The sequence below is a fragment of the Tachypleus tridentatus genome, chromosome 4 (genome assembly GCF_004210375.1).
Source record: "Tachypleus tridentatus isolate NWPU-2018 chromosome 4, ASM421037v1, whole genome shotgun sequence".
NCBI classification, from domain to species: Eukaryota; Metazoa; Arthropoda; class Merostomata; order Xiphosura; family Limulidae; genus Tachypleus; species Tachypleus tridentatus.
The window spans coordinates 13,161,157-13,187,870 of record NC_134828.1 but is presented as its reverse complement, the minus strand read 5'-3'; the positions used below and the strand labels follow the sequence as shown (position 1 = coordinate 13,187,870).

The window sequence follows — 26,714 nt, the reverse complement described above, 5'->3', positions numbered from 1 at the left end:
AGCATAATGTGATTTCTTCTTCTGTTTAAGTTATGATAGTAGATAACAGAGCACGAATTTAATCAAAACTCATTTCATATGGTCCAGTATCCTTTGTTTGGAATTCAGCACAAAGCTACACAATGGGCTATCTGTGCTCAGCCCACCACGGTATCAAAACCCGGTTTCTATCAGAGTGAGTCCACAGACATCCCGCTGTGCCATTGGGGGGGCGATAATCAGTATTATATTTTCCATTATCTCCACTCTATACGTATATTAGAATACAATGAATGATTCGATTTGGTGTTAAAAAAAACATCACACTAAACATGCTCGCCATTTCAACCGTAAGGCGTTATAATGTGACGGTAAATCCCACTATTCGTTGGTAAAAGAGTAGCCCAAGAGTTGGCGGTGAGTGGTGATGACTAGCTACCTTCCCTCTAGTCTTACACTGCTAAATTAGGGACGGCTAGCGCAGATAGCCCTCGTGTAGCTTTGTGCGAAATTAAAAAAAAAAACAAACACACAAAAACAACAAACCGTTTTGCTTCCACTGGCGCACAAAATATCTCGTTTACAAAATAACTAAAACCAGAAATCGTTCCAACAGTTTTCACTCAAGTTTGTTTTGATTTCATGTTGACGGTTGAGAAAATTCGTAACTTTGTCCTTCGTTTATAATTTACCGATTCTTAAATTATACCCTTTATATTCAATACCTCACGCGGAGTCAGGTGAACATAACGTGTTAGAGAACTACGCGACTTTTCCCAGGTCTATGGGATCACGTGAACCTTGAGTAAAACGTGAAATTCCAGACAAATAAGGTCGATGTTCGTACGTAAAACAACGCAATGTTACAAAATTACAACAAAAGAATCAAATATGTTTTCGAGAAGTGTAGAGATAAACACTTGCTACTAAGAACCCACGATAAAAATTAAAAACACATTAAGATAAAGATATTTAAATGTTTTTTGACGTTGCTAAGCAACTGTGGTAAAAAATAATCAAATATTAATAAATGTAAAGATTATTTAATATTTTTAAAAACGACAATAAGAAATAAATCAAAGACGGAGAAACTTAAATCTATATTACTTTGCTTGCAAGCTAACTATGGCGAAGGAGATTAGCGACAACGTATAATAAATTATTTAGGCTACTGAAGGATCACTGAAACCAGAAATCTGAAAACTCGATTGTATTCGGATTATGGCCGAAAATATCGTTAACAGCGAAGGGCACTCAACTAACGAAACAATATTCTAATCTTTATAATTATTACCAGATAGAGTTTCAGTTTCGTTATAATTACGTTGCATGCTTTGGTCGGAAGTTAGTTGGGGCCCGGCATAGCCAGGTGGGTTAAGGCGTTCGACTGGTAATCCGAGGGTCGTGGATTCGAATATCCGTCGCACCAAACATTCTCGCTCTTCCAGCCGCGAGGCGTTATAATGTTACGGTCAATCCCACTATTCGTTGGTAAAAGAGTATCCCAAGAGTTGACGGTGGGTGGTGATGACTAGCTGCCTTCCCTCTAATCTTACATTGCTAAATTAGGGCGGCTAGCACAGATAGCCCTCGTGTAGCTTTGCGCGAAATAAAAAAACAACAAAACAAGTTAGTTGGAGTAAAGCTCCCTCTACTGAAAACAATTAAACATTGTACCAAAACAAATAACATTCTAAACTACTTATACTGTGTTACACTTGACAGAACGCAACTTAAACATGTAATCTTACAGCTTTACAGACATACAGAAGTTATTTAATAAAGTAACTCTATTTTTTTATACTCGTAGCAACTGAATGTTATGTTTTATTTTTGTGTAATTTCTCACCTTCGTAAACGTGAGATCTGTTAGCGCAGCTGCTAACAGAATAGAACATGATATCAGGATTATTACAGTCGGAAGCTACTTTAGCGCACAAATCGGTACTGTCAGGAACAACACCGACGTAGTCTCCTGTGATTGGACAAGTCGTCGGTTCTTTCACATTCGTTCCTATGACAAACAAAGAAAGAAAATCTCATACAACGTGTTCAGACTTTAACCATCGCAACTCGCCGTGTTATTAACATTGGTTAACAGTTAAAACAGTCGTTATTGGAGTATAACGAATATTAATTTAATATGTCCAAATCATAATTTACCTTCAGTGGTTAAAATAATATATTGATTTTAAATACTCTGTTCGTAATGTTAAGAATGCCACAGCGTTTGTCACAGCGGATAGTCTACGGATTTAAAACGCTAGAATCGCGCCTTCGATTATACTCGAACACGGCGCCGTGGCTTAGTTGGTTAAAGCGCCTGTCTAGTAAACAGGAGAGCGCGAGTTCGATTCTCGCCGGTGCCTTTAAACAATTTATAAAAAGTACCTTTCGAAGTACGACAATAAGTATATTTAAGGAGGAAGGGGTCACAGAGAACCTAACCCTCCAGGGTGTGAACTTTTTTCACCCAAACACCGAGAAAGATTATTCTCGGTGGACACAGCAGACGTAGCTTTACTAAAGAGATGCTTACACTACTGGTATTCTTAAATCACACATTAAATGCCACTAGTCTTATATTAAGTTTTCTTAACAGAAATACGAATAAAACGAACAGAAAAGTATATAATTTCAGAGCCTCAAGTTTGAAACGAGTGTTCATTGAATAGATGTCAGTTTCACAATCTACATATGGTTTCATTCTTTCTATCACTAATTGGTGTCCGTTCTCTCGTAAATATGGTTTAACATATTAGGCCTTATTACACCCCAATCCTTTTTGGTATCAAAGGATTTATTATTTTACTCTCTGTATTAGCATGATGTTGTATTAGATAGCTTCACACCAGAGAAGACGAGATTCTCAAAGATTACTGTAGTTTCAACCAAATGTAATTTCCGAACTGTAATCCATATTCAGTGACATACACAATATTAACTTAAATAAAAAAGGACAAAGTTAATACACTAAACTAAAATAAGGAACTACATCACGTACAATAGTTATTTTTTAACCGTTCATCTACTATCGTGGCTACATGGTACGTCCATCTATTCCGTTTGAGGGTTTTCTTTTATTATAAAGTTTCACAATATTAAAAGTATGTTTTCTTATAGCAAAGCCACATCTACTGTGTCCACCGTGGGGAAAGGAGCCCCTGATTTTAGCGTTGTAAATCCGCAAACTTACCGCTGTACCAGGAAGGGGACGATATTGAAAGTCAAAACAAGTTAGTTCGTTTATTTCGAATATGTGTTAGGCTTAGCTGAATTTCCAAGTTTTTAAATCTCTAACAAATTTTAGACTTCGTGCATTTAACTTTCCTGGTTAACTGGTTAAAGATCGAACTAAAATAATCATTTTAAATTAAAATTCTTAATAGGCAAGTACACATTTTAAAAATCTGATGTAATGTGACGCAAGCTTAAAAAAGTAAAATAAATAACATGTACCGTATAGGACCACTTTTATAATTTTAAACTAATCGTTGGAAAAATTAAAATATAATATATTTTATGACAATATAACAGTATTTTGTTTTGATTCAAATTCAAATTTATATAACACTAAGAACTTATAAATATTCAATTGTATAGTAATATAAATGTAACAGTATTTTGTATGTCAAATTTCATTACGTGTTATATATTGTTGTCTGTATCTTATCCTTTAGTCCATGATTGAACATTAAACCAAAAATCAGCACATTGATACTGTAAGTACATTGATACTGTATTTATAATAACAGTTCTTACAAAATAATGTCTCCCCCCCGCTGTGGTAGGATGAAATCGTAAATGATAAAAGTAAAAAATATACAACAAAGAAAAAAGTAAAATAGATGTTTTAATTAATGTTAACAAAGTTTCCGCCTAGGACGTCCTTTCTCTGTAATTTTAAAGGTGAATTTTCAACATATTTAATAATTACCTTAGAAACTGTACTTTGGTTAGGTGTAATTCCTGTGTGGTTGCCATATTTTTAAACACTTTAGTTTTTGAATAAAAAATGAAACAAAATATGCGGGTCCTCGAACTCAAGTTCCTCTCGGTCGTTCGGCTGTTTCCGTGACGTTTTACAACTATGACGTAATAGTTGCTAAACACGCTTCGTTGCGCGCCGACCATTTTGTTCCTTTCAGTGCTGGTGTTTTATGTAAATCTATCGGTGCTTTTTTCTGATTACATACTTTGTGAGACTATTTTTTGTCTTGATATTGCTACTTTATGTTTGTTTTATGATAACATGGTTTACTGCGTTGTTTATGGTTGTAAAAACGGTTCGACATCGGGCAAAAGCTTCTTTTCGTTTCCACGCAAGAACAAGGAACTGGCAAGGTGGCGACAGTGGGTGCGGATGGTCAATAGGAAGAACTGGACTCCTTCACATCATACAAAGCTTTGTCAAGATCACTTTGAACGTTCACGTTTTATGTCGGATCCCACTGTTTTGGATAAACAGTATCTTTAATTGTAGGTTAAACTCAAATATACTAATTTAGGTTTAACTGCATCTTGAACAATACATAGTTGTGACTTTGCTTCTCACCATTCAAGTCAACAAATTCATAGTATGATGTTTCCAAGACATCGATATTCAGGCAATTTCCATCAAAACCTCGAGTCTGGGTAATGCACTCTTCATCTTTTAATCGGTTTGACACCTTGTTGTATGAGCGACAACAAACGCACTCTCTCCAGTTAGGCATCTGCTCGCATGAACCACACCTACACCTTGCATAAACATACGGAATATGCCATATAAATTATACATTTATGATAAATATTAAATTAACTATTCAGACTGCTACATCTAGTTTGATTTTATAGACAGAATTATGACGTATAATTGAAATTCATTTTGTTACGAGTCACAAATACCCGGTACAATGATTGTGGAAGGGCCGAGTACTAGTTACCATAGTCGGCAAAGTATAAACAAATAAAACCCAGTCTGTGATATCAATAATTTATAAACACCAGACAGGTTTCGAGATGCTTAAAATTGCACGTGAAATAATACAGACCATATTTGTTGTCGTGACTTAGGCTTACCATTCTTCCACTGGAGATATGACCGACTCGCAACCGGCCTGGCGCTATCAGTATCACTCACAGTTCCGCTACTCTCATTCGTGGAACTGTCCTCATCACTAGAACTTGTCAGATCTGTGTCAAAAGTAACTGTTCTAGGTTCGTTCAGAGTAGGTTCGAATTGATATGGCGCTACTCAACACTGTTAAGAACACAAAGTCAAAACAGACTCCGCCGCTGTTTCTCCATATGCACTGGCCATGTTTATTTACATTCAACGCGCTGGCGTTGGCGGTTTGTTTGGCAACTATTACGTCATAGTACGTAATAGCGTACTTTTTTTTTAGCGGCAAACGTAAAAACTAAAACGTTCGGATTGCCGCTCGGAAAGGGCTCTTTCTGCACCAAGTTCTATGTTTCATTTATTAGCACGTATTTTTTATAAAAAAATGTGAACCTGCAAAATTAATCAGTATGCGTAGTTCGTTTGACTGCAAAGTTTTCTTTTTTCTGTAAAATTCACCTTTAAACTTTAGCGGAACTAAAATTTCAAATTACCAGAAGAGGGCGTCCTAGGCTGATTCACATTTAAACTGTTTTAGGTTCGCCATTTTTTGTAGTAAAAATTTCTTCCCTTCATTTGTTTTTACATTTAGAAATAATATAATTAGTCTTCAAATGGATATTTTAAGCCTACAAGAGTAGTTAATTAATACATAAATTGACAAGAATTAATAGAAAAGGTGAGTTCTTACTTCCTTCTGTGATCCACTGTTTAGTAGGGAACTGCTGGTCTCTACACAGGTCCTCTGAGAAGTGTGAACTAGGCTTAGAGCCTATCATAAGTTCAATAATGTTGTTTGTGCGTCTTTGAAGCCATACACAATTGTAAGAAGCCTCTCCACTGATGTAGAAAACCAGAAAAATATGTAAATTGTAACGACAGATAAATATCACTCAATAACGGTTACATTTCTTGTTATTAATAACTCGTTAAAATTTATTGAGGAATTTTACACACAAACGTATATATATAAGTATGGGTGAAATGTAGGTGATACGTATTTATTATCAGTGGAAGTGGAAATATGTTCTTTGAAGTGAGGTTGAACACGTTTAGTTGGTAATTTTAAATTGTCTAAGGTGTTGGGGTTATGATAACCGACATGACTTAAACTAAGCAACCTCTGAAAAACTGAACTCTGACGGTTATTATTAATATGTGGATTATTTTAAGTACGGTGAATATAACCACGATGTGAAACATATTGATGGATTCGCTATTATAATTTTGGTTGTTAGTGTACAGCCTACGTAATCTTGTATTTGATAATGTTTCTATTAACACTGAGGATAAGTTGAGTGATATGTAACTAACTGTGTATATCTGTTGGTTTCTAATGTGCAATTTCGCCAGAATGTGACCAATACTCACAGTGTATATATGTCAAGAAATGAAATGGTTTGGTGGGAAGCAGCAGACATGTATTAAATTGGCCCTAATCTGAATAAACAGATCGAGTTCATCATTATTACACATAGCTATAAGAGAAACATCTTCAATATATTTACAATGAGAAACAAGTATAGCATCCATGAAGTTACATTGCAAGATGTCCACAATTCTGTATCAGAATACTAGAATAATTTCTGGTTTTGCCATTTACTAAAACGTAAAACAGTTAAAGCTTAAAACAGTCAGCTGGCAAACTTAGGGTCGTAGGTTTGGATCTCGAACCCGAACACACTCCACCCTTTCAGCCGTGAGGGCGTTATAATGTAAAGATTAATTCCATTATTCGTTGGTAAAAGAGTAGCTCAAGAGTTGGTGTTGGATGGTTCGACTGGCTCCATTCCTTCTGGTCTATCACTTCCAAATTAGGGATGGCCCTCAAGTTGCGTAGCGCGAAATCAAATCAAATAGGTTCTTCATTAAAAATGTTTAATTAGAAATCATATGTCGGACATAAATAAGGACATAGTTATGTTGTAATGAAGTGGGCAGTATGCAAAGCCCGTTCAGCATTTCGTTTTAAATAACTGAACAATCACTGGTGTCAGTCTTGGTAAGAGAATACCAACTTGAAACTATTATAAAGCATATATGGTAAACCGTATGTCAGGCTTAAACAGCCATGCTATAAAAAGCTGCGTGGGTTACCCCTTCGACTGTTTTGGGCCGTAGCAAATGAACTGTTCTTCCTATGTAAAGTAACCGGAGTTAAGCACGATACCAAACATCACATTCGTTTGGTGTTAACTTCATTTGTTTTGCAGCTCACGTCCTCGCTCAGCTGAGTCCTTGTTCGCTACACTGAGGCATTAAATTCGAAATGCTTGTCAAATTCAAACCATTTGTCTCACTGCTTATCCATTTAAACTCGGTGTTTGGGGGATACACACGAGTTATTCTATAACAACTTGTGACATATGACAGACTTACCATTGTGTGACCGCGTACACGAGGAACCGATCGTGAGGCGTGTTGTTTTCCCTGTGGATGCAGGTGGCGGTGATAGTTTGGAAGTTCACGCTGTCCCTAAAGACAAACTTTCTGCCATCCACGTCGAGATGCTCCCACTTACCCTGACTCCAGTCAGGAAACCTACAGTGTGATCGATCAACTAGAGCTGGGAGGTTTCGTTCAGGAACTGAGAAAGACAAGCGAGACATGATTTGTAAAATCACGGTACATAACCTCTTACACGAGGTTCAACACCTCTTACTATGGGTGTGGCGAATATGAGCGATATTCAACTTTCATCTTTAAGCGAAGCCTAGTTTAGGCCGTAATTAAACTTAAGGTAACTCAGAATGTCAGTGTAAGTTTTGCAATCTCCATCAGTGCTTGTCACCATGGGACTTTGTTTTTCCATGAAAAGTTTTAAGATTACACAGTGGAGATAAAGATAATTAAAACTAATTACCTGAAGAGAATAAGAGTATTGGTATGCGAGTTTAAACTCAACTAAGATATCAGTCTACAATGTTATGGTAGGATTGAAACGGTTAATCTAAAGTTACGTCTGTAACATAAGTGTAGGCTTACTAGGTGAGATTATTCTATTGGCCTACCAGTTTAGGCTTACCTAGAGAGAGAGAGACAAGTAGAAAATTTAATGTATTGGACCACAACTTTTATCTAATGACACGATTAAAAGTTTGATCGACAACATTATACTAACTTGATTAGAATATTAAAGCACTGGATTACCATGGCGAAGTTATACGGTCCGAGTTTTGGAATACTGAACAATAAGTTTAGGCTTGCGTGACGGGAGAGAAATATAACACCAAAGTCACAGTTTTAGGCTTACCTGGTTCGAGGGTTAAAGACTCGTACCCTTCCGATGAGCTACGAAGTTGAGTCGTACACGTTGAATCTGCTGCCAAAGAGACCTTAATTTGACCAGTCTGTGGGTTTTTCGTGTACAACTGTAAGAGGACACATGGGATCTTTCTGAGAGTTGAAAGGTTCACTTCTGTTGTATTCAGTTGTATATAACAAATGTGTGCTTAAATATATGACTCTTAGTACATGTTTATGAATCACTTACAATATAGATAATGTATTTAATAATTATATCAATCGATATCTTCGTGACTAAATTACTAATGTGAGATATTTTTTCACTGAACATGGATATGTTGTTGTTGTTTTTGAATTAAGCACAAAGCTACGCAATGGGCTATCTGTGCTCTGCCTACCACGGGTATCGAAACCCGGTTTTTAGCGTTGTTAGTTCGCAGACATACCGCTGAGCCACTGGGGGGCGAACATGAATACAGTAAAAGCAATAAATAGATTTCGAGTTAAAATATAAACAGTAACAGAAAAATAATATCTTTCAGGCGTTGTTTCTTACACTACGAATACCTGGAATGAACTCATGCATATGTATAGAAACATAACTGCTGTTATTTTCTTACCCTAGCGAGATGGACTAGCTAACCAATGAGTAATCAGTCAAAATAGCCTCACTATCGAAGGCCCGACCTTTATTTATGTTTAAGGGGTTAAACATTCCCATTTTAACTGTTTTTAATATAAAAAATGCAATATTTTTTAAATTTCAATTCACGTAACTTGAATTATATATATCTATCTAGTTTGTCTATTGCGAATATTTAAATACGTCACTTGTTTGTTTGCTTGTTTTAGAGCAAAGCCACATTGGGCTATTTGCTGCATTCACTGGATGGAATCTAACCCTGAATTTTAGAGTTTTGATATTTATAAACTTACCGCTATCCTACCGGTGGACAAATACGTGACAACGACGAAAAACCAGTGAAAGAACTTATTAACGTCGGACATTTTTTTTTTTTTTTTTTCAGTGTAGCCGTAATATGAGTTAAGAATATTTGGTTTTGTCACGGCCTGGTGTTTACGGCACTCGACTCGCAATCGGTGAGTCAAGAGTTCGAATACCGTCACCAAACATGCTCGCCCTTTCAGTTGTCGAGGTGTTCTTATCTGACGGTCAATCTTACTATTCGTTAGTGTAAGAGTTGGTTGTGGGCAGTGTTGAGTAGCTAGCTGCATTTTCTAGTCTAACACTTGAAAATTTAGTGACGGTCAGTGCAGATAGCCCTCGAGTAGCTTTGCGTGAAGTTCGACTGAGAAACAGTTTTCTAGACGCTTGTCAGTCCGGGAAAATGTGCAAGACTTCATTTTGATTTTGTCATACAAACAGTATACCTTACCCCACAGCGATATCTAGGCCTAGCTTCTGGCTCTGCTCGTAGGTCCATCAGAGCAAGGTAACGATCATTGTTCACTCCTTCCCAATCTCCTAGACACAGAAACTGGACGTCTGAAAGACGGGAATGTACTAGATTAAGTTAAAACTTGTGTCCTTTCTTGGAAATCGGTTTCTAAATAAACTATTAAGATAGCAATCATTGAGTTTAACACGGTAAAACGTTACTGAAAATTACTTAATTCATTTAGTGATTTATTAAAGAGATGAATCAGGTGCTCAGGCCCGAAGTTTTCAGCTAAGTTCGGGTCGGTTTCAGTCCGAGTCCGAAAAAAAATATAAACTTATGTAGGTCGTACTAAGCACAAGTTCGAGAACAAAGTAACCATTTTAGGTCCAACCACGTTTCTGAAAAACGACACAGAAGTCCAGCTCAGTCCGACAGATCGGACCCGTTCAGTTCTATACTGTACTTTTAAGAACGAAATGAAATTGAACGAAAGACCTATTTTAGAAGTAGATTTTTGTACACATAAGGTTTAGTCTGGAACAGTTTATTCGTATCTGTAAAAATAGACAATATAAAGTTACGGCCATTGTATATTACTTATTAATTCCATAAAACACTTGCTGTTTTCAGGTGTGAACTACATTAAGTAACGAATAAGTTATGTATAACAACATATTTTATTTCTAGAATTTATCTATCCACTTCACCTTAAAGATAAGACTATTAGCCTTATTTTTATCTTCATACCTCATTCTAAAAAACTCGAGTAATAACTTGAAGAAAGTGTATTATAATGATTTTAAGTGCTAAACTTCCAGAAACAGAGGTCAAATTCGTTCTCAATGGAGACAGTTTCTCAATTACAAGAATAGTATAGTGAACTGAAATAATATTTTAAAACTAGTAAAAATAAGTACTACTATGACCATACATACTCATGTCTGGGAAATTACAGCGTTGAAAACGGACATCTAGACTGTTGCCATGTGGACAGTTGCTGAGTTCTGAGAATGACTGAGTGCACTGAAATTCTCCATTGTTAGCTGTGTATGTGAAACGATATATACCGTTTATAGGACAAAAAATATTCTGGATTCTCGACACCATATCTGGATCTTGTTTTCCTGAAGATGTTAAAACACGTATTTATAAAATAAAATAAACATCCTACCATAAGTACAGAAACGTTTGTCTCGAAATGTTTAGTTACCGTAATTTTCATATAAACTAACATATTGCCAGAAATCGTAATAATACCTGTACCAATTCATTTTATTTATTTTCGTTATTTTTACGAGTGAAATATTCGAGTCAGTTTTTATACAATCTGACATATTCAATATATTCGATTTTCTTTTAAAAAGGTTACATTTAATGAAAGCTAGATGGCACTGCTATCGAAAGAAGTTTTTTTTTTTCAGAATCAAAACCACACTTATTCAACCAATCTATTAATGTTAATTAATAGTATACAATTCATTCACAACCAAAAACAAATCTAACTTATATAATTATACTTATATGTTACAGAAGATAGTTTCCTAATTATATAGAACAAGAAAATCAGTGTTTTATGCAGTTAACAATATCTTATGTGGAAACATAAACGATATTTTATGAAATACAGTATGATTCGAGTAGTAATTACGTGTACAGCATATACTCGTACATAGTATATGATTTTATGGGAAAACTGTTAACAAATGTAAAATTTTGGAAAGGACTTTAAACAATTATATTTACCCTCAGATTACTAGTTTGTTTTGATACTGTTCGCTATTGGCAGCGTGTAGAAACACCCACAACAAAATTGATAAATTACTGATTTTCTACGCAAAAAAAAACAACAGAAAAGAGGCGTACCGTCAGGAGAAACTCAATGTTATTAATCATTGTTTATAGCTCGTGCACTTACAGTTTTATGTAATTCTCTAACTAACAAAATCATAGATCTTGAAGGAAACTTGCCTTGATAACTAACGTAGAACAAAGTACTATAAAAACCCAGTGTAATTCGCGGACCCATCAGTAATTCTGTAATTTAGGTGATTCATACGTTAAATGTCAACTGTTTGAAAAATGAAACGCCATCTATAAATATATTTTGTTGCTGGATAATATTCGAGGTATTTTACATTGTAAAATAAGATTCGCAGACAAAATTCGTTCCTCGTCGTCTATTTTGGCACGTCACCAGCTTCGGTCGCGTGTGACTTATCTCTCTTTAACATGCCCACGCCCTAGAGGAATTCGTAGGAGAATGCGAAAATTATTCTGCATTTTAACAGGTGCCATTACCCACGGACGAAGTATGTAAGAAGGATAAAAAGAAACAGACGTCCCTGTGAAAGAAGCTAACCCATTTACTGAGATTCCGATACGCCCACAACAATCTTCCTTTAATAACTCGCACCAGTTGAAAATTTCAGACGGCAAACAATCATTGTTTGAAAAGTCACGCCCAAATTGGTGAGCGTGTTTTTCATACGTTCCTTCTTTTTTTAAGTTACAGGAAAAAAAAATATTATTTATGGTGGAACACTCGTTGCTGCACGAATTAAGCAACATTAAATTACTTATGGCTTCACAAAAAGAAATAACAATAAAACAGACAAGGCGCTGTTATCTTGACATTGTTAAAGCTAGTTCAACCAGATAGGGGGCGGTTTGAACATCATGCTACTGGATTGAAGCTGCTTAGATACTTTATCTGGTTTACAAATATGGAAAATGAAGTTTAAAAAAAGAAATTTTAAACTTTCGGGAATTTCTGAGTTTCAGTTTATGATAATAAGATTTATATCCGGGGAAATCCCGAATATAAATCTGTTGAGCTAAAACCTTAAGAAGATAATAAATAAACTAACAGATATACTATCTCCCAAGCAGCCAAATCGTTAATATTTGTTTTGCTGTCATATAGTTTCCCACAGAAAATTACCCATAATTACTAGCGAAGTGCTTATTAACGGAATCATTTCTACCTGTTATAAACAAGCCAATTTTCAAGGTTTTATTATAACGGTTATTGCTGTTATCTGCAAAAGCTGAACGTTGACTTTGGTAACTAATTTACTCCAAATGACCCCCAACCAATTTATTTTAAATTTTACAAGAAATTACAAGTGTGTAAAAATAGTCGCAAAAGCCAAGTTAAGAGGAATGCGGAAAAACATCTGCAGGTAACTGGTTTTTGCAACAAATGTTAGGCCTAATGATTTTGTTCGATTTTTCACTGGCTTTCGGTGTTTAAATTGTAAGTAATTAAGTCGTGTAAAGTTAATCACATCTGGTTTAATATCGTTGTTACTGCATACATTTCAGCGTAGAAGAAATAATAGTTAAAAGTATGTTTGTGGTGTTTGTTTGTTTTTGAATTTTGCGCAAAGATACACGAAGGCTATCTGCGCTAGCCGTCCCTAATTTTGGAGTGTGAGACTAGAGGGAAGGCAGCTAGTCATCACCACCCGCCGCCAACTCTTGGGCTAGCAGTACAAATGTGGACTTATGCTGCTAAAACCTGGATTTCGATACTCGTGATGGGCAGAGCGCAGATAACTCTTTATAAAGTATTAAACTCTTTATACTTAACAGCAAAAAACTACGACGCTAAAATTCTGGGTTCGATTGTCCGCGACAAACAGAGCACAGATAGCGTATTGTGTAGCTTTGTATTGAAGAAACAAGATATTATTACTTCTTTCCCCGATAACATCTGTTGTCTTTAAGTTCAAAGTATACATAAAAAATGCATTTTGTTTGTTTATTTAAATACACATTAACACAAAACACTCTACACTGTGATCAACAATGGGAGTGAAAACTGAGTTTTAGCGTTATAAACCCTTAAATTTATTACTGAGAAACTGTCATATTTCAACAACTATTGGAACCTCGTTTCTTGTTATTATGCTTATGGGATATCTGTGCTGTGCCCGCTGCGGGTTTCAGTCCCCGGTTTTTACCGTTATAATGTCTCAGCCTTACTGCTGAGCCATCAGAGGGCATTCTGCTAACGTAAAGACATGCATACGAATAATATAATAGTTAAATGTCAATTTTGTGTGCTTTATATTTTTAACTCACTTCAAAAGACAGAGAGAGAAAATTTTGCAACACTTACTGGAAAAATGTTTTTAATTTTAAACCATCTGAGAAGCAAAAATTTATTTTCAAAACACTAGTTTCTACATGTTTGCCCTTTCTGCCGTGGGGGCGTTATAACGTACAGTCAATCTCAGTATTCGTTGGTAAAAGAGTAGCCCAAGAGTTGGCGGTGGGTGGTGATGACTAGTTGCCTTCCCTCTAGTCTTACACTTCTAAATTACGGACGGCTAGCGTAGATAGCCCTCGTGCAGCTTTGCGCGAAATTTAAAACAAAACAATCTATATTTTATTCCTTCAGTTTATGGAACTATTGTACCGCCCTCTATGGACGTAAGTTTCAAATATAATTTGAAATGTAAAGAAAGGACATTTCATTGAAGGATTGCTTCATTATTTTTTACCATTATGAACATCGCACGTTTGTTTTAGCATAGCTACACATTGGACTATTTGCGATGTGTCGGTGTGGAAGAGTATCGGACCACAAATTTTGGTTTTAATACTGTGATTTAAAAAAAAAAAAGTAATAGAATAGAAGTTTATAATTTATCTCGTTTTGGATGAGAATCTCGTACGTTGCTTGACCAAACTTACGTGCACTAACCTAACACGATTTTCGCATGGTAATATTCCACTTTCCTCCTGCGGCAATCGTGCTTCGCGGTAAGTTGTAGTTGTTCTACAAGCTATATTGTTCAACAGAAGTCCATCATCAGTCACCACGTGCACGGGCGGGAACAGGTGAGCTACTCCAGTCCCGGGCGCTTAGTGGTGACATTGAGTCATAAATAATAGCAAATTATCAATTACCTTTCTCACGGTACAAGTACGGAGGTAGACAGCTAACCATCTTACTCAGGCTAATTATATGTATTTAATTAAACACAGCATTTTAATTATCTCCACTTTTATATCTGCATAGCTGTGTAGAGGGAGTCGGAGTCGAACCACTAGTACTGAAGTTTACTTTTTTCATTGTATTTGTATTCAACTTTTTTTTCCCACCCTCTTTCTCTAAAATAATTATAATTATGAGAATTTTGATATTTTTTTTTACAAAGATTAGAAAACTTATTTTTCTGTAGCAATTATATAGGTCTCTGAAATTATTACAAATATACCTCAAAGTGTCATCGGCTTATTTCCTTAATACAATATTACTGACATACTACTGTTTATATAATATAAAAACCTGAATGAATATTAGGCCTACTTGTGTAGAATTTTCACAACATTTTTTTACAAAGATTAGAAAACTTATTTTTCTGTAGCAATAATAAAGGTCTCTGGAATTATTACAAATATACCTCAAAGTGTCATCGGCTTATTTCCTTAATACAATATTACTGACATACTACTGTTTATGTAATAAAAAACCTGAATGAATATTAGGCCTACTTGCGTAGTAATTGCTTCTACCTTCAATTTTTGAAACATTGTTTATTCGAAATATCGGCGAACTCAGCAGATAGCCCGATGTGACTTTGCTATAAGAAACTCACTGGAAATATCGAACTGTAACCGTGTTCAGAACCTCAAAAAGGGCGCGCGGTTTAAATAAAATTTAAAATGTTTTTATACGAAAAACAAAGAAAAATTGATTTGAATTAATAAAACAGTGTTTGTTATTATTCTAATAATGACTCTTATTTGGAGTTTTATTGAAATAAATTGTTTTTTTGTTTTGCGGGAAGGGAAACTGTAATTTTAATGGACACGGATATTTCTCAATTCGAAATGAGACAAAGCTTCGCTTGCGTCACGTGATCCTGAAACCAGGAAACGATGACTTGGAAAGTTCGCTTGGAAACAAAGACATTTCGTGAGAAATAAGTAACGAATAATTGCCAAGGATATAATTAAGAAACAAAAGCTGTTTACCAATGCCCGTTTCCTTCATCTTCTGGTGTGTACGCTCTTTTTTCGAAACATGCTATACAAAAATTGTTTTAGTGTTGTGTTAAGCCTTTTTCTTTTCTTTTTCGACACGAAACCCTATGATTTGGTTTGTTTTTAATTTCGCGCAAAACTATACGAGAGCTATCTGCGCTAGCCGTCCATAATTTTGCAGCGTAAGACTAGAGGGAAGGCAGCTAGTTATCACCACCCACCGCCAATTCTTGGGCTACTCTTTTACCAACGAATAGTGGGATTAACCGTCGCGATATAATGCTCTCACCACTGAAAGGGCGAGCATGTTTGGTGTGAAGGGGATTCGAACCCGCAACTCTCGGATTACGGATGTTGGGCTTAACTTGGAAATGGGTAAGGTATTATAAATACCATACTTAATGAAGTTTTGTGTTATCAATAAAAGTTTGGATTCCAAACATGCTTTACTATTACACGACAAATACATTGGTAATCAAGGTGTATTGTAGAGCGCATTATCTTCTCTATAATTTGGATTTAAAAAAAAAAGAGTTTTTCATGTCTGAGAAAAGAGCCTTGTGCACATTTTTAGGTGAAAACTTAACTTGATCGCCTGTGAAATAATTTGATGAACCCTACTTTACTGTAATTTAAAATTATGAGAAACAACGTATCTTTCTGTTTAAAATAACGGTTTTTATGTAATTTAAATTCCAGGAAAGTAATGTTCGTCAAATTATTTCCCAGTCGATCAGGTAAAGTTTAAACTTCATTCAGAAAGACAGTAAAATACATTTAGACCTAATTATAAACTGGATTGATTCAGTCTAGAGGTGTACGTTTCTTTCTGTCCTCGGGCGTGTATACAGAAGTGAACCATTATACTCACTGTACAAAATGATTTCTTTAAAGCGTCTTTCGAATACATCTCTGTCATCTGGGCACGTGGCACGTGCGGCTTCTTCGTTAGTGTAACAACGTCCAAGACCTGCGTGCGTCAGAAGAAAAAAAAAATGCGTCTTTAGACGAATAAATAATTTTTTCTTAAAAAGAAAACAATCAGTCAATGGGTATGTGATCATTAACATCTTATCATATAAATAATTTCCACCGAAAACGAAATATGTGATTCGTGCGCTTTAACATATATTTTATCATATATTTTTTATATTTTATTTATTCATGCCAACTCGTTACGTAATTGAAACACTGAAAAAAATATACTGTTTATCTCGCATCAAACGCAAGCGTTAATTGCTTGTAATACAACCAAAAAGAGTTAAACAAATTACGAAATAATAATTTATTTTTATATAGATTATTAAGGATTCTTTGTGATAAACTATTAATTTTTGTATGTTATGCCACGCTTGACTGTGTCGCATAAAAACAACAACTAACTTCTTTCTCACTTAACATCCTAACTGTGTCACATAAAAACAACAACTAATTTCTTTCTCACTTAACATCTTGACTGTGTCGCGTAAAAACAACAACTAATTTCTTTCTCACTTAACATCTTGACTGTGTCACATAAAAACAACAACTAATTTCTTACTTTCTCACTTAACATCTTGACTGTGTCACATAAAAACAACTAATTTCTTTCTCACTTAACATCTTGACTGTGTCGCGTAAAAACAACAACTAATTTCTTTCTCACTTAACATCTTGACTGTGTCACATAAAAAACAACTAATTAATTTTCTCACTTAACATCTTGACTGTGTCGCGTAACATTTCTTCACTAACATCCTAACTGTGTCACATAAAAAACAACAACTAATTTCTTTCTCACTTAACATCTTGACTGTGTCGTAAAACAACAACTAAACTTAACATCTTGACTGTGTCATAAAAAACAACAACTAATTTCTTTCTCACTTAACATCTTGACTGTGTCACATAAAAACAACAACTAATTTCTTTCTCACTTAACATCTTGACTGTGTCGCGTAAAAACAACAACTAATTTCTTTCTCACTTAACATCTTGACTGTGTAAAAACAACAAAACAACAACTAATTTCTTTCTCACTTAACATCTTGACTGTGTCACATAAAAACAACAACTAATTTCTTTCTCACTTAACATCTTGACTGTGTCACATAAAAACAACAACTAATTTCTTTCTCACTTAACATCTTGACTGTGTCACATAAAAACAACAACTAATTTCTTTTCTCACTTAACATCTTGACTGTGTCACATAAAAACAACAACTAATTTCTTTCTCACTTAACATCTTGACTGTGTCACATAAAAACAACAACTAATTTCTTACTTTCTCACTTAACATCTTGACTGTGTCACATAAAAACAACAACTAATTTCTTTCTCACTTAACATCTTGACTGTGTCACATAAAAACAACAACTAATTTCTTTCTCACTTAACATCTTGACTGTGTCACATAAAACAACAACTAATTTCTTTCTCACTTAACATCTTGACTGTGTCACATAAAACAACAACTATTTCTTTCTCACTTATAATCTTGACTGTGTCACATAAAAAACAACAACTTTCTCACTTAACATCTTGACTGTGTCACATCAAAAACAACAACTAATTTCTTTCTCACTTAACATCTTGACTGTGTCACATAAAAACAACAACAAATTTCTTTCTCACTTAACATCTTGACTGTGTCACATAAAAACAATAACTAATTTCTTTCTCACTTAACATCTTAACTGTGTCGCATAAAAACAACAACTAATTTCTTTCTCACTTATAATCTTGACTGTGTCACATAAAAACAACAACTAATTTCTCGCTTTCTCACTTAACATCTTGACTGTGTCACATAAAAACAACAACTAATTTCTTTCTCACTTAACATCTTGACTGTGTCACATAAAAACAACAACAAATTTCTTTCTCACTTAACATCTTGACTGTGTCGCATAAAAACAACAACTAATTTCTTTCTCACTTATAATCTTGACTGTGTCACATAAAAACAACAACTAATTTCTTTTTTTCACTTAACATCTTGACTGTGTCACATAAAAAACAACAACTAATTTCTTTCTCACTTAACATCTTGACTGTGTCACATAAAAACAACAACAAATTTCTTTCTCACTTAACATCTTGACTGTGTCACATAAAAACAATAACTAATTTCTTTCTCACTTAACATCTTAACTGTGTCGCATAAAAACAACAACTAATTTCTTTCTCACTTATAATCTTGACTGTGTCACATAAAAACAACAACTAATTTCTCGCTTTCTCACTTAACATCTTGACTGTGTCACATCAAAAACAACAACTAATTTCTTTCTCACTTAACATCTTGACTGTGTCACATAAAAACAACAACAAATTTCTTTCTCACTTAACATCTTGACTGTGTCGCATAAAAACAACAACAAATTTCTTTCTCACTTAACATCTTGACTGTGTCACATAAAAACAACAACTAATTTCGCTTTCTCACTTAACATCTTGACTGTGTCACATAAAAAACAACAACTAATTTTCTTTCTCACTTAACATCTTGACTGTGTCACATAAAAAACAACAACAAATTTCTTTCTCACTTAACATCTTGACTGTGTCACATAAAACAACAACAAATTTCTTTCTCACTTAACATCTTGACTGTGTCACATAAAAACAACAACTAATTTCTTTCTCACTTAACATCTTAACTGTGTCGCATAAAAACAACAACAAATTTCTTTCTCAATTAACATCTTGACTGTGTCGCATAAAAACAACAACAAATTTCTTTCTCACTTAACATCTTGACTGTGTCACATAAAAACAACAACTAATTTCTTTCTCACTTAACATCTTGACTGTGTCACATAAAAACAACAACTAATTTCTTGTTTTCTCACTTAACATACCCGAAACTAAAGAGTCATTGCTTACTTTTGTGTTTTTAATTTATACAGACTTTATTACTTGACAGGTGTATAGATAAATGTTATTAATTACGTTCAGTGTGTTTTTTCAGAAAACCATCTTTCAACGTATGGTAAAGAAGTTTGTGACATACCTTCCGTGTGGATTTGAATGACATTTGGAGTCTTCAAAGTTAGATGAAAACACCTCAAACAATCCTCAGCACCGGTGCTAGAAAATCGTAAGAATTTGGTTTGAATATCTTACTCTATTACAAAAGTAAAACGTAAATTAAAAAAAAAAATATTTATATTATAATAAAATCACATAGTACAAACTTTAAGCTTTATGCGATGTTACGTTTTGTAGTAAAATAGAAAATGTATTTATATAAAAAATATCTATTAGGATTAGCATATCAAAGTAAGTCGATGTATATCATTCACTCTAACGTTTATAGACCAAAGCATTTATATATCACGTGGTATACATTCTCTGCATTAGGCTTAAACAACTTATTGGAAATACAAAAGATTTAAATAAATTGTCTACTCTTTTGTGAAATTATTAATTTATTTGGCTTGGGTTAAACATTTGTTTTAATCAAATTTAAATTTGTAGACATAAAATCATTTCGTGTTCGTTTTAAAGGACAATATCACTGAATCACCTGTCTTTTACAATGACGTTGTTTCCTCTCTTCAAATGGCAGCGCCCCCATGGAGGAATGGCGTCAACTTCGATTGTTAGTTCTGAATAAGTTACAATACTGCCTCCGTACGCTGCTGACGCTTGAGTTTGGATAAGATATGTTCCTTGTACTTCATACGGAAAGTAACAACCAGCTGATACTAACAAAAATGTTTATAAGACATTATAACAACGTCAAACGAACACATACGTTTGTAAAAGTGAAAAGATATAAGATCAAAATATAGAAACTCGATATTATGGAAAACAGCAACGTTATTGTAACCTTTTTGTTTGTCAGAAATGTGTATCATTAAATAAAGTTACAACAAAGTTGTCAAAAAATCCATGCCATTTCTAGAAAATCTGACATAATCTATATGTTAAAGTGTCGGGGTATATATATATATATTCATTTTCTTAAGGTAACATGACTTGTTATTGGATTTTGAACATTGTGGAAAATTTTAAGTCTTGTCAGTGAGGGTTTTAGGTTTATAACCATTTCGTGTAATAATAATATATTCTCGTACTCAGTACAGATATATATTATTCATTCTCGTTACCGATAGGAAGAAAAATCGAATTATAAACTACAGTAAGACTGACACATTTTCCAAATAATTAAACACGTAATGGACGACGTTGAAAACACTTTATTACAATGTCAGTGGTATGTCACAACACAATGATTTAATATATATATATATGTATGTAGATACATCTAAGACAAGGATAAGCAGGTGGGTATATCAGATTAAAAACAATAATACAGCTCACATGTAAACCGGTTTACGTGAGATCAAAACGACCTGGTTCTTTCAATCGTTTAAAATGGGATGAATCATCAAGCAGTCGAGGTTTTCCGTGATGACGAGAAAACCCACTGGTAGAGAAAATACATAAGTAAAAATGGCTGCAGAGGAGCGAACAACGTTTCGACCTTCTTCGGTCATCGTCAGGTTCACAAACAAAGAATGAGGTAACTGACCGATAGCTGACCACATGTTTGAAGGGGGTTGTGTAACTGTAATACCATGTCACGTGTTTTATTGTATAGTTATCTCTTTGTCTAAAACAGTCCCATACTAGTTATGAGCCACTTTTATTGGTTTTGTTTTGTTTTTGAATTTCGCGCGAAGCTACACGAGGGCTATCTGCGCTAGCCGTCCCTAATTTTGCAGTGTAAGACTAGAGGGAAAGCAACTAGTCATCACCACCCACTGCCAACTCTTGGGCTACTCTTTTATTAACGAATAGTGGGATTGACCGTATAACGCCCCACTGCTGAAAGAGTGACCTTGTTTGGTGCGACAGGGATTCGAACCCGGGACCCTCAGATTACGAGTCGAACGTCTTAACCCACTTGTCCCTGCCGGGCCACACTTATATTGATAAAAACTACTTAATTAAAACGTCAAACGGTGAATGACTAGTGTGTAGATATAAACGTAGTGTCCTCCGGTGGTTCAGTGGTCAGTTTACAGACTTACAAATCCGTGGTTTGATTCCCCGTTGCAGACAAAGCAAGACCAAAAACAACCCACAAATATGTTACACTTGTAATCAGGTAGTGTCATTTTCATTTTACGTTTTTCATTTAGGTCTCCTAAGATTCTTCAAACAAACACACACCATCCTGTGGTAACGTTTGTGAACACAGTATCCTGAGATTAACAGCTAACTTCACAAACAGGGCATACAACCACTACTGATACTTCGACATACGTTTATAATTTTCACAGACCAGACAAAACATTTGATTTTCATAGCCTATTTCAGACTTACAGACTGGACTAAATTTAATAACAACTCACTCCAGGACTAAGCCTAATCAGCTAAGAAAATTAGGATTTGTTTGTTTAGAGAGTGTTCTCACTAAAGCTAGTACGTTTCTCCTAAAATTCTAATATAAATTTTGAAACACTTAAAGCCACAGACCAATAATAAAATTACGTCACTATGACTTGCCTGAGTTATTTGTTTGGAATTTTCGTGAAAAGCTACACGAGGACTATCTGCAGTAGCTGTCCCAAATTTAGCAGTGTAAGGCTAGTCATCACCACCCACCGTCAACTTTTGGGCTACACTTTTACCAAGGAATAGTTGTGCATAAATTGAAGATATAATTTGTAATGGTGAAGTTACCTAAATTTTCAAGGTTTAATTGAAAAAAAAAAAAAAAACACGAACAAATATGAAGAACGGTGATCTCTTCGTGTTTTATTGTAAAATAACCTTTCGAAAAATAAAAATCTTTCTGGCTTTGTCCACTCAGAGAATTTATATGCCTTTGACCTGAAACAGCATGGCGAACAACAAAAGTTCGCTGCCCCTCAAACCAAGGATACAATGAGCAATAACTCAAATCACGCGACTTGCTGATATCACCTCGTGTTTATGTGTGTGTGTGCGAGGAGCACCCTAGCGTGAAGCGTTGAAACCCTGTCGAGTTAGGCATGTGCACGCAGTAAGAAAAGAGAGCACCCCCGCTAGAGAGAGCTCGAGTCTATATATTCTATACCCCAATAATGCGTGGCTTACCATATCCGGTGAATTATTCAGCTTTGATGGACTGCTTTTAGTCAGGCTCGTAAAAAATAAATAAAAACACAAAACAACAACAAAAACAGTTTTTAAAAATATTTATTTAGAAAAACTTAATATGAAATCTAAATTTTTAAACACCGTTTTAATTCAAACTACTTCGTAATTACATAGATAGTGAAATCAACAAAACTGAAACCTAAAGATAAGTACCAATTAAAATATTGAGATTAAAAAAATATACAAATACATGTACCACGGTTCTCCTCCATCAGAAGTATCAAACCTTTTGTCTCGGCGATAAATTCGAGGACTAATAGTGTTAAAATTCGGGGTTATATCCCTGTGTTATATCACCTCACGTCTACATAATTTATCCCTGTTTATGTACACGTCTGTTTAGCTGTCCTTGTACTTCAACTGTGTATCTACAAACCTGTCTGTAATGTTAAGGTTCCTTAATAAATTGGTGGTACAACATTTTAAAGTATCTTGCTGTTTATTCAGGGCCTGGTTAGGGCAGTCGTTTGTTTGTTTTGAATTAAGCACAAAGCGACACAATGGGCTATCTGTGCTCTGCCCACCACGGGTATCGAAACCCGGATTTTAGAGTTGTAAGTCCGCAGATATACCGCTGAGCCACTGGGGGGCCATATGGCACTCGACTCATAATTTGAGGTTTCAAATCTTGTTCCCGAATATGTTCGCCCTTTCATCATGGGTGGCGTTATAATGGTACGATTAATCCTATAATTTGTTGATAGTGCGCGAAATTCAAAATCAAGCAAATAAAGAAACTAATTTGTACTGGCTAACTACGTTTGTCTGTTGATATAGTTGACTATCTATTTGAACTTGTTAGTTAATTACAAAGTATTAGATATACGATGCTTTTATTGTCAGTTCATTCAACATGTATTCCCCTTTTCCAACGATTACTGCAGGTGAAAAACCAAGTGCACTGTCTCTGATGAAGATTTTTTTAAACAGCTTCGTCCTTTCTTAGTTTCAGTTCGCTGGGCACGAGAGTTTTCTTTCTGTTAAATTAAGCCGGATTCTAGTGATCTGAACCAAATCACGTGGTAGGGTCAAGTTTTGACCGTTCCACTGGGATGCACATTTGCAACGTTAATTGAAGACTTGGTTTAGCTTCTTTCTACTACACAGCACTCACGAGAATCTAGCAGTGGGGGATTCGCACGTTCACAAATTTCTTGACATTCTAAAACAACAACAGTATTCAAGAAACTCTCTCGAACCTTGTTAATTTGAACACCAAGTTTGTAGCTGCCAAAAAAAGCAATATACTTCTATGTATAGGTTAGGCCTGAAGCCCCTAACGTCTAAACAAATGTAGATTTCAGCAAGAGAAGTAAGTAAAGTATCAGTTTTTTTTTTTTTAAATCGTAGTTAATTCATTTCTGAGGAAAGCAACATTGAGTTATTTACTGTGTACACTTCAAGGAATTGAACCCTGAATTGTAGCGTAGTAATTGCGTAAATTTCCCACCGAAGAAATTTCATTTTACAATGCCAATGTTACCAAGAGGATGGTCCATGACAAGTGTTAAGTTTGTTTGTTTTTTTGAATTTCGCACAAAGCTACTCGAGGGCTATCTGTGCTAGCCGTCCCTAATTTAGCAGTGTAAGACTAGAGGGAAGGCAGCTAGTAATCACCACCCACCGCCAACTCTTGGGCTACTCTTTTACCAACGAATAGTTGGATTGACTGTCACATTACAACGCCCACACGGCTGAAAGGGCGAGCAAGTTTGGCGCGACGGGGATGCGAGCCCGCGACTCTCAGATTACGAGTCGTACGCCTTAACACGCTTGGCCATGCCGGGGCTATGTTAAGTTTAAATACACTTTTGCAAAGTTCAAGGTGAATGTTTAAGATTTTTACGAGAAAACATTTGTTTCCCCAGCTATTAAAAATATAAATATATAAAGAACATTTTATAACATTCAAAAGGAAGAGAATTACATATAAAGAACATTTTATAGCATTCAAAAGGAAGAGAATTACATATAAAGAACATTTTATAGCATTCAAAAGGAAGAGAATTACATATAAAGAACATTTTATAGCATTCAAAAGAAATAGAATTACATATAAAGAACATTTTATAACATTCAAAAGGAAGAGAATTACATATAAAGAACATTTTATAGCATTCAAAAGGAAGAGAATTACATATAAAGAACATTTTATAGCATTCAAAAGGAAGAGAATTACATATAAAGAACATTTTATAGCATTCAAAAGAAATAGACTTACATATAAAGAACATTTTATAGCATTCAAAAGGAAGAGTATTACACATAAAGAACATTTTATAGCATTCAAAAAAAAGAGAATTACATATAAAGAACATTTTATAGCATTCAAAAGGAAGAGAATTACATATAAAGAACATTTTATAGCATTCAAAAGAAATAGACTTACATATAAAGAACATTTTATAGCATTCAAAAGGAAGATAATTATATGCAAAGAACATTTTATAGCATTCAAAAGAAATAGACTTACATATAAAGAACATTTTATAGCATTCAAAAGGAAGAGAATTACATATAAAGAACATTTTATAGCATTCAAAAGGAAGAGAATTATATATATAATTATATAGTCTTGTTTTTAACGTATATTCATTAATCATGGTTTTGTTCTAGTTGTATAAACCAAAATGATGGTTTCATATTTTAAAAAAGGGAGCTAAGAACAAATAAAAAATCACGGTTTTTATGTTTGAACAAAATAAAAACAACAAATTATCAATCATAAGACACGTTCCTAGGAGGCGCTTAAAATAGTGAAACATATAATGATTTGATACAGACAGAAATTCTAATCTTAAGCTATAAAAAATGTAAATTATTTTATTCTCGTAGTTTTGTACACTTCTTTTAGTAAAATAACTTTCGCAAAATAGAGGTGGCGCTTTTTCTAGAACAACCAAATTCGGTACGATTTAAACGTGTGTAAGTTGATAAAGTAATGAAATGTAAAGTGGAAAAAACACATAGCTTTAACAATAGCATGCGTGCGAGTCTCATAAGATTTGAACTTCAATATATCTCATGAGACATAAAATCATTTTGTACCGTCTTGTACTATTGCTACTACTAATATTAACAATAAAATCACTGCTCAGCTAACACTGCATGAAGAATACACGTTTTTATGGCCAAGAATGGCCTGGTGATAAGAGCTGTCGGCTCGCAATCACAGGTCTCGAGATACAATCCAATCACCAAACATGTTCATCCTTTCAGTTGTGGGGGTTTTGTAACGTGAGGGTCAATCCTACATTTTCTTGATAGAAAAGTAAGTGCTCGGCACGGATAGGTGAATCAGACATCTGACTTGAAATCACAGGTTCAGCCGCGCGTGTGTGTGTGTGTGTGTGTGGGGATATAATGTGACTGTCAATCTTACTATACGACAAGAATAATAAGTTTTATAAAGATTCATGTACTACCCTTATACGACAAGAGTAATAAGTTTTATAAAGATTTATGTACAACCCTTATACGACAAGAATTATAAAACCAAAGAAACTGTAGTGGTAAATCTCCAGTTAATACAATGTAACAAAAACGCTTTAGATGTGAAAAAAAAAGTCTTCAGTTTGTGGCATGATGATAGATAAATAATAATACGTTGTTTAAATAACTTATGAATGAATATTTGTTGTGAATTTCTTGTCAGTGTTATAGGTGTAGCTGTCAGTTTAGGTGCCACTTTTGATTTCAGTCATTTAAATCGCATGTTTTTGGGTTCACCTTTATACCTACCTAAGAGGTTTCTGTTTAGATACAATGACTTTTATCAATACACAACAACAAACCACATGAAATAAGAAAGTAAGACTCGATAGTAACCAACATTACTTTTGTTT

At 34.6% G+C, this 26,714-nt stretch overlaps 1 protein-coding gene and 1 non-coding gene across 2 annotated transcripts in view; one reads left to right on the top strand and one right to left on the bottom strand.

The window, feature by feature from the left end:
• Positions 1 to 26,714, bottom strand: part of LOC143248585 (uncharacterized) — a 65,556-nt gene that overhangs the window by 12,166 nt on the left and 26,676 nt on the right. Inside the window, exons 2-10 of the mRNA XM_076497055.1 lie at positions 20,243 to 20,423; positions 19,727 to 19,803; positions 16,601 to 16,699; positions 10,668 to 10,856; positions 9,727 to 9,836; positions 8,337 to 8,454; positions 7,463 to 7,670; positions 5,775 to 5,923; positions 1,829 to 1,993 (exon numbers count right to left, since the gene is read on the bottom strand). Coding sequence (XP_076353170.1) covers positions 1,829 to 1,993; positions 5,775 to 5,923; positions 7,463 to 7,670; positions 8,337 to 8,454; positions 9,727 to 9,836; positions 10,668 to 10,856; positions 16,601 to 16,699; positions 19,727 to 19,803; positions 20,243 to 20,423 — 1,296 coding nt within the window. The remainder of the gene's footprint in view (positions 1 to 1,828; positions 1,994 to 5,774; positions 5,924 to 7,462; positions 7,671 to 8,336; positions 8,455 to 9,726; positions 9,837 to 10,667; positions 10,857 to 16,600; positions 16,700 to 19,726; positions 19,804 to 20,242; positions 20,424 to 26,714) is intronic.
• TRNAT-AGU (transfer RNA threonine (anticodon AGU)) lies at positions 2,275 to 2,348 on the top strand. Its single transcript has one exon. It is a non-coding gene; the product is annotated as a tRNA-Thr (tRNA).